The following is a 10,000-nucleotide window of genomic DNA, read 5'->3' on the forward strand; positions in this document are numbered from 1 at the left end:
ATTTTAATCGTAGAGTAATGAAACTTGCAGGGATTAAATATTAAGTAAAAAGCTACAAATTAAATTTTGGGAGGTCAAGGTCAAAGGTCAAGCAAAAGGTCCAATTCTCGTCTGTGTTTGTTTGTGAACAGCTTCCTGGTCACAGTTTTAATCTTAGAGTAATGAAACTTTCAGGGGATTAACTGTGATAAAGCTGAAAATGATTAAATTTTGGAAGGTCAAGGTCAAAGGTCAAGCAAAATGTCCAATTCACATAATCAGCCGTAAGTTTGGACATCGTTGTCACAGAGACTTCAAACTTGTTCCATATTTGAGTGTATGAAAATCCACGCCAATTAATACATGTTAAGGTCAAAGATCAAGGTGAAGGTTGAGCAAAAGGGCGAGAAATAAGCTGCAGTGGCGGAGGTCTTTGTTCTGAGTACCCCTCTTGTTATCATTGTTCTTATACGAACGCATATTCATAGATACAATTGTACGAAAGTAATAATATTAAATAGATATCCCTGTTTAGCACTCTGTTGGACAGGAGTTCGAGCCCCGCTCCATATTGATAGTTTCTGGTAGTGTCTGCAACCTCACCATCCGTGTGAGGTAAGGGAGGTTTGGGGAAATCTATAGGTCTACATGCTGAGTCACCAGCAGCCATTGCCTGGCCCTCCCTGGTCCTATTCTGGTGAAGAGAGTCTCTTGTCTTTTCTATTCATGGGTGACCTTTAAAGTAAATGATTTCCCAATCACATAGAGAGAGAGAGAGAGAGAGAGAGAGAGAGAGAGAGAGAGGATGGGATTAAGATGAAATTGTCCATGGTAAAGTACAAGAAACTAGAGAGAGAGAGAGAGAGAGAGAGAGAGAGAGAGAGAGAGATGAAAAGTGGTCCATGGAAAAGTACAACAAACTTGTAGAGGAGAGGAGAGAGAGAGAGAGAGAGAGAGAGAGAGAGAGAGAGGAATCATGATGTTTACCTTGGCACAGTTCCTTGGTTGGTCTAACATTCATTGAAATACATAGGCCTAGAAACATTTAAAATCTCTGTCAAAAAAATACGTAAACACATTAGCTGATCTTTTTATATTTCTTAATATGTTTTACCTAGACTCAAGTCAATGATTTTCTAGATAAAATAACCAAAAATTAAAGAGTAGAATGAAATATAAATTTATATGTTGGCATTTTTTTTTATTAATTACTTCACACAGTTATTATTACTGTTAGTAATGTTATTACTAGCCAAGCAATTAATATACAACAGTATAATTGAATTGAATTTTATCCTGATACACACATATACATAACACACACACACACACACACACACACACACATATATATATATATATATATATATATAATTTATTATAATGTTGATACTCTTCTTAAAATATTTAATTTTTCCTTTTTTCCTTTCCTCACTGGGCTATTTTCCATGTTGGAGCCCCTGGGCTTATAGTATCCTGCTTTTCCAACTACGGTTGTAGCTTAGCAAGTAACAATAATAATAATAATAATAATAATAATAATAATAATAATAATATATATGTGTATATATATATATATATATATATAATCATCAGCCGTTGCTAGTCCATTTGCAGGACAAAGGCCTCAGACATATCCTTCCACTCCCGCCTATTTATGGCCTTTCTATGCCAGTCTATACCCGCAAATGTTCCTAGCTCATCAATCCATCGTTTTCTCTTCCTTCCCCCTGCTTCCTTTCCAATCTAAGTCCCCTTCTGTAATTCCTCTTGTCCATATATTATCTTTCTCATTTTATATTCCGCCCACTTAATTTATATGTGAATAGAATGTAATTTTTACCCCCAAAGGACGTACTTGTACGTTTCACAAAAGCCATCCCTTTACCCCCTTGCAAAAAAATGCTATAAAATTTTTTTTTTTCATATTTTTAATAATTTTTTGAGAAAATTCAGGCATTTTCCAAGAGAATGAGACCAACCTGACCTCTCTATGACAAAAATTAAGGCTTTTAGAGCAATTTAAAAAAAATAAACTGCAAAATATGCTGGGAAAAAAATAACCCCCTGGGGGTTAAAGGTTGGAAATTTCCAAATAACCCCGGGGGTAAAAGGTTAAAGATAGAGTAAGTAGCAAGGACACATTGGAGTACATCCCTCCTCTTCTGGAGGGATTATATTGCTTCTGTAAGCTTGTACTCTTACCTCTGAGATATCCTGTCAATGAGTTGTTAAATCTCGAGATTTGAAAACAAGAGTCCTTTGGTTCTATAGGCGAATGTGTAGGTGTCCTATAAAATCCGTTAGTAGGAGTCAAGGACTCTTCAGTGAAAGTTATTATTATTATTATTATTATTATTATTATTATTATTATTATTATTATTATTATTATTATTATTACTTGCTAACCTACAACCTTAGCTGGTGAATTATTATTATTGTTATTATTATTATTATTATTATTATTATTATTGTTATTATTGTTATTATTATTATTACTTGCTAACCTACAAACCTAGCTGGAAATAATAATAATAATAATAATAATTATTATTATTATTGTTGTTGTCGTTGTTGTTATTATTATTATTATTATTATTATTATTATTATTATTACTTGCTAAACTACAACCCTAGCTGGTGAATTATTATTATTATTATTAGTATTATTATTATTACTTGCTAAGCTACAACCCTAGTTGGAAAAGCTGGATGCTATAAGCCAAGGGGCCCCAACAAGGAAAATAGCCCAGTGAGGTAAGGAAACAAGGAAAAATAAAATATTTTAAGAACAGTAATAACATTAACATAAATATTTCCTATATAAACTATAAAAAAATTTAAGAAAAACAAGTGGAAGAGAAATAAGATAGAATACTGTGCCCGAGTGTACCCTCAAGCAAGAGAACTCTAACCCAAGACAGTGAAAGATCATGGTACAGAGGTTATGGCACTACCCAAGACTAGATAACAATGGTTTGATTTTGGAGTGTTGGAAAAGCTGGATGCTTTAAGCCCAGGGGTTCCAACAGAGAAAATAGCCCAGTAAGGAAAGGAAAGTGTAAGAAAACACACAGAAAGAGACATATAGAACAATTTTATCAATTTATAAGTATTTTAATTGTATATTGTTCTCTAGTCTTGGATAGTGCCATAGCCTCTGTACCATGATCTTGCACTGTCTTGGGTTAGAGTTCTCTTGCTTGAGGGTACACTCGGGCACACTATTCTATCTAATTTCTCTTCCTGTTGTTTTGTTAAAGTTTTTATAGTTTATATAGGAAATATTCATTTTGATGTTGTTACTGTTCTTAATATTTTATTTTTCCTTGTTTCCTTTCCTCACTGGGCTATTTTCTCTGTTGGAGCCCTGGGCTTATAGCATCTTGCTTTTCCAACTAGTGTTGTAGCTTAGCAAATAATAATAATAATAATAATAATAATAATAATAATAATAATAATAATAATAATAATAGCGGTATTAAAAATTTTGATGAAGAAAATAATGTACTTTTGGTAGCAAAATCAGAATAGAAAAATTAAATATCTAATTCTTTTATTTATGAAATAAAGAAGAAAATTTATTGCTATTAAAAACAGAATTTTAAGATTAGTTTTAATTGAATTTTTGAAATAGAAGAAACATTATAATCCTTAAAAATGGATTATGAATATTCAAATTAACTCCAACAAGAAAATTTAAAGTTTATAGAAAGTTAAGAGCCACATGAGAACGAATTTCATGTTGTGTGATCTTCAACATATGATGTAAGCCGATGAAATAACACTATTTGAAGCCCTGCCACATACTGATCCAACATATGAAGATAGATTAAATAATACCAACATATTAAGAACAATTGAATAAATGGATTCAAATCATACTCAAAATAAAACAGATAATAATCCTGTTTATATAATAACAAAGTTTTCAGTAATAGTATTTTATCAAATTTATTGAGGATAAGCAAAATGCCAACATATTAAGAACAATTGAATAACTTTACTCAAATCATACTCAAAATAAAGCAGATAAAAATCTTGTTTCTATAATAACAAAGACTTCAGTAATAGTATTTTATCAAAAATCATTCGAAATAAGCAAAAATTTGAAAAAATATACTGATCCAACATATGAAGATAGATTAAATAATACCAACATATTAAGAACAATTGAATAAATGGATTCAAATCATACTCAAAATAAAGCAGATAAAAATCTTGTTTATATAATAACAAAGACTTCAGTAATAGTATTTTACCAAAATCATTTAGAAGCAAAAATTTGAAAAAATAATATTGCCAACATATGGCAACACTGCGCGGTTGCCAGGTTGGCCTTTTTCTTGCCAGAAAACTCCAAAATTTTCCCTTTTTCGTGCTAGACACCTAAATTTGGCCTTTTTGAAATGGGTTAGCCTTAAATGATATATTTTCGGCCTTTTTTTACAATTAGGTTGGCCTTTTAAAGGTGCAGTTAATCAGACGTTGGCCTTTTCGCATTTGGAAAACCTGGCAACCCTGCCTCAATTGTCAACAAAGACTCGTGCTTCACAACAGTGAATTTGTTTCTTTTTCATTATTATCAAAACAGTTTTTAAATATATTTGAAATAGAACTTAACCTTGCAATGCTTATATAGTTAAAGCACTTATAAACACTTATATTATATAATAACGTAGGTAAATGAGGGGGAAATGTAGGTATTAATAGCAAGAACGCAACAAGTGCAATGAAGTAGTTCAGTTGACCGTTAGTTTTTCATTAATATCAAAACAGTTTTTAAATATATTTGAAATAGAACATAACCTTGCAATGCCTATATAGTTAAAGCACTTATAAACACTTATATTATATAATAACGTAGGTAGATGAGGGGGAAATATAAGTATTAATAGCAACAAGTGCAATGGAGATAATAGAGATCGGAGAAGCTTCAGTTGACCGTTAGTACTCCGAGGGAGGGCGAGGATTTTGTATCTTTGCTAGACTGGGATTTGGGGGGGAGGGGTCCTGGGAGGGTCTTGGGGACCCGGTAGGAGTCCTTGGGTATAGAATGGGTATTGAAGACGTAGATCACGTCAACCAATGATGGTTTTAATTGTACATTTGTGAATGGTTTATGAAATGCTCCGAGTTATAGAAGTATTTTATTCTGTATTGAAGAATTTCGTAGTTGAAGTGGACACTTTTAGAGTTTTCTCGAAACAGGAAACCTGTTTCTTTGAACAAGTGGGACAGAGAGAGAGAGAGAGAGAGAGAGAGAGAGAGAGAGAGAGAGAGAGAGAGAGAGGTTAAAAGCCCTCTTTGAAGAGGTGACCGTTTCTGTTTGATTGAAGTTTTTTTTTTATCCTGTTTGATTGAAAAGATTTTTTTTTTAGTTTTGAAGAAACTTAAGAATTCTGATATAAAAACAGTCCTAAGAATATGATCATATTTTTGAAAAACTCTTTTTCTGTATTTCCTGAGTAACAAATAAATTCATTGATAACTTCTCTCCACAAATACCTCGTTTCTCATAAACCTCTTTTTTATCATTTTAATAAAATACGATTAAAACAAATCCATAATTACCTCCGCCAACGAAGTTATAAGGTTATGTTTTACCCCCTGTTTGTGTTTGTTTGTGAACACCTTCCTGGCCACAATTTTAATCGTAGAGTAATAAAACTTGCAGGGATTAACTGTTATGTTAAAAGCTGGAACTGATTAAATTTTGGAAGGTCAAGGTCAAAGGTCAAGGTCACGGTCAAGCAAAACGTCCAAATGACGTGATCAGCCATAAATTTAGACAGCGTTGTCACAGAGATTTCAGACTTGGTTCATATTTGAGTGTATGAAAATCTAAGTCAGTTAATACATGTTAAGGTCAAAGGTTCTATCTATCTATTACTCTATCTATTTCTCTGTCTGTCTGCCTTCACTGTACATTATTTCAGATAGCTTCTATCTGTTTATTAATCTATATATCTTTTGTCTGTCTGCATTCACTGTACATTGTTGCAGATAGTTTCTATCTATTAATCTCTCTATCTTTCTGTCTGTCTGTCTGCATTCACTGTACAATGTTGCAGATAGATTCTATCTATCTATTTCTCTGTCTCTGCCTTCACTGTACTTTATTTCAGATGGCTTTTATCTATCTATTTCTCTGTCTGTCTGCCTTCACTGTACATTGTTTTAGATAGTTTCTGTCTATTAATCTATCTATCCTTATGTTTTTCTGCCTACACTGTATATTGTTTAGATAGTTTTTGTCTATTAATCTATCTATCTTTTTGTCTGTCTGTCTTCCTTCACTGTACATTGTTGCAGATAGTTTCTATCTATTAATCTATCCATCTTTTGTCTGTCTGCCTTCATTGTACATTATTTCAGATAGATTCTATCTGTCTATTAATCTATCTATCTTTATGTCTGTCTGTGTTCCTTGTATACTGTTTCAGACAGTTTCTATTGTACATTGTTTCACATAGCTTCTATCTATTAATCTATCTATCTTTTGTTTGTCTGCCTTTATTGTACATTATTTCAGATAGCTTATACCTGTCTATTAATCTATCTATCTTTCCGTACGTCTGCCTTCACTGTACAATGTGTCAGATAGTTTATATCTATCTATCTAACTGTATGTCTATCCTGGCTGATATATATAAAAGTTATTGAGTAGTCAAGAAATACAATTTAAAAATAAATAACCAAATCTTGAAAAAAAAAACACCAGAAAAAAACACCACTCTTTGTTACTTCGCCCAACTGACTCAAGATACCAGTCTGTTTGCCTACACTGTTCATTGCGTCAGAGAGTTTATATCTATCTATCTAACTGTATGTCTATCCTGGCTGATATATATCAAAGCTATTGATAAATCAAGAAATACAATTTGAAAATGAATAACAAAATCTTGAAAAAAACACCAGAAAAAAACACCAAAAAAAACACCACTCTTTGTTACTTCGCCCAACTGACTCAAGATACCAATTTCCGGCAACAGACGAGAGGTCAGGGCGAAATAGTCCCTCGGGGCTGAAGTAGCTCCGTGCAGATGATTAATGTAATTTCGAGTGTCACAGGGTCGTGTGAGCCCCTAGAAACCGACGGTAGGCAATGCCCTTAGGGCGAACGGTTTATCTGAAGGTACTCTAAAGGGCAAGACTCTTGGTAAAGGGTATCAAAGGGTATCATCTCTTACAAAGGGAGCATCATGAAAACGATAAACGTTCTGTTCTGTTACAAAGGGGGCATCATGTAAACGTTCTATTCTGTTACAAAAGGGTCATCATGTAAACGTTCTATTCTGTTACAAAGGGGGCATCATGTAAACGTTCTATTCTGTTACAAAGGGGGCATCATGTAAACATTTTATTGTTACGAAGGGGGCATCATGAAAACGTTCTATTCTGTTACAAAGGGGGCCATCATGAAAACGTTCTATTCTGTTACAAAGGGGGCATCATATAAGCGTTCTATTCTGTTACAAAGGACCCATCATGAAAACGTTCTATTCTGTTACAAAAGGGAGCATCATGTAAACGTTCTATTCTGTTACAAAGGGGAGCATCATGTAAACGTTCTATTCTGTTACAAAGGGGGCATCATGTAAACGTTCTATTCTGTTACCAAGGGGAGCATCATGAAAACATTTTATTCTGTTACAAAGGGTGCATCATGAAAACGTTCTATTCTGTTACAAAGGGGGCCATCATGTAAACGTTCTATTCTGTTACAAAGGGGGCCATCATGTAAACGTTCTATTCTGTTACAAAAGGGGCATCATGTAAGCGTTCTATTCTGTTACAAAGGGAACATCATGAAAACGTTCTATTCTGTTACAAAGGGAGCATCATGTAAACGTTCTATTCTGTTACAAAAGGGGCATCATGTAAATGTTCTATTCTGTTACAAAGGGGCCATCATGTAAACGTTCTATTCTGTTACAAAGGGGCCATCATGTAAACGTTCTATTCTGTTACAAAGGGGCATCATGTAAACGTTCTATTCTGTTACAAAGGGGGCATCATGTAAACGTTCTTTTCTGTTACAAAGGAGGCATCATGTAAACGTTCTATTCTGTTACAAAGGAGGCATCATGTAAACGTTCTATTCTGTTACAAAGGAGGCATCATGTAAACGTTCTATTCTGTTACAAAGGGAGCATCATGCAAACGTTCTATTCTGTTACAAAGGGGGCATCATGAAAACGTTCTATTCTGTTACAAAGGGGGCATCATGTAAACGTTCTACTCTGTTACAAAGGGGGCATCATGAAAACGTTCTACTCTGTTTCAAAGGGGGCATCATGTAAACGTTCTATCTGTTACAAAGGGGGCATCATGTAAACGTTCTATTCTGTTACAAAAGGGGCATCATGAAAACGTTCTATTCTGTCACAAAGGGGGCATCATGTAAACGTTCTATTCTGTTACAAAGGGGCATCATGTAAACGTTCTATTCTGTTACAAAGGGGGCATCATGTAAACGTTCTATTCTGTTACAAAGGGGGCATCATGTAAACGTTCTATTCTGTTACAAAGGGGGCATCATGTAAACGTTCTATTCTGTACAAAGGGGGCATCATGAAAACGTTCTATTCTGTTACAAAGGGGCCATCACGAAAACGTTCTATTCTGTTACAAAGGGAGCATCATGAAAACGTTCTGCTCTGTTACAAAGGGGGCATCATGAAAACGTTCTATTCTGTTACAAAGGGGGCATCATGGAAACGTTCTATTCTGTTACAAAGGGGGCATCGTGTAAACGTTCTGTTCTGTTACAAAGGGGGCATCATGAAAACGTTCTATTCTGTTACAAAGGGGTCATCATGTAAACGTTCTATTCTGTTACAAAGGGGCATCATGTAAACGTTCTATTCTGTTACAAAGGGGGCATCATGAAAACGTTCTATTCTGTTACAAAGGGGGCATCATGAAAACGTTCTATTCTGTTACAAAGGGGGCATCATGCAAACGTTCTATTCTGTTACAAAGGGGGCATCATGTAAGCGTTCTATTCTGTTACAAAGGGGGCATCATGAAAACGTTCTATTCTGTTACAAAGGGGCCATCATGAAAACGTTCTATTCTGTTACAAAGGGGGCATCATGAAAACGTTCTATTCTGTTACAAAGGGGGCATCATGTAAACGTTCTATTCTGTTACAAAGGGGACATCATGTAAACGTTCTATTCTGTTACAAAGGGGGCATCATGTAAACGTTCTATTCTGTTACAAAGGGGGCATCATGTAAACGTTCTGTTCTGTAACAAAGGGGGCATCATGTAAACGTTCTATTGTTACAAAGGGGTCATCATGTAATTGTTTTATTCTGTTACAAAGGGAGCATCATGTAAACGTTCTGTTCTGTTACAAAGGGGGCATCATGTAATAGTTTTATTCTGTTACAAAGGGAGCATCATGTAAACGTTCTGTTCTGTTACAAAGGGGGCATCATGAATACGTTTTATTGTTGCAAAGGGGGCATCATGAAAACGTTCTATTCTGTTACAAAGGGGGCATTATGAAAACGTTCTATTCTGTTACAAAAGGGGCATCATGTAAACGATCTATTACAGAATTCAACCAAAATGAGCTTGAATTTCATGTTATTTATTTGAGTTAACAGATAAGAAGATCATTTTAGATTTCTTGGAGTCCAGAAAAGCCGGAGGTAGACGATACCCGAGGGGCGAACGTTTATCTGAAAGTACTGTAAAGGGGTACCATCTCTAACAAAGGGGGTCATCATGAAAACGTTCTAGTTGTGCAGATAGTTTCTTCTTATTTATTCGAGACAGCAAATTCAGACAGTTTTAGGGTTCTTGAAGGTGTGATATGAAAAGATTCTTTTAGAGATCTGTTTAGCTAATATTCTAATTATGTCATCTCTAAGATAGGCAGAATTTTTATTTTTTAATATCATTGTCCCTATGTTATTTTATATATACGTCATAATATGCTTTGATGTGTTGATATCAAATCAAAGTACGTTGTAGTACAGTGTAGATTTCGATTATAGATGAAA

General features: G+C 34.3%; 1 protein-coding gene across 1 annotated transcript in view; it reads right to left on the reverse strand.

Moving 5' to 3' along the window:
• The window catches only part of LOC137652914 (fap1 adhesin-like), a 15,516-nt gene extending 13,657 nt beyond the window's left edge, over nt 1-1,859 (reverse strand). Inside the window, exon 1 of the mRNA XM_068386334.1 lies at nt 1,838-1,859. Within this exon, the coding sequence (XP_068242435.1) occupies nt 1,838-1,859 (22 nt within the window). The remainder of the gene's footprint in view (nt 1-1,837) is intronic.
• Nucleotides 1,860-10,000: the final 8,141 nt, after the last annotated feature.

The sequence above is a fragment of the Palaemon carinicauda genome, chromosome 1 (assembly GCF_036898095.1).
Source record: "Palaemon carinicauda isolate YSFRI2023 chromosome 1, ASM3689809v2, whole genome shotgun sequence".
Classification (NCBI taxonomy): Eukaryota; Metazoa; Arthropoda; class Malacostraca; order Decapoda; family Palaemonidae; genus Palaemon; species Palaemon carinicauda.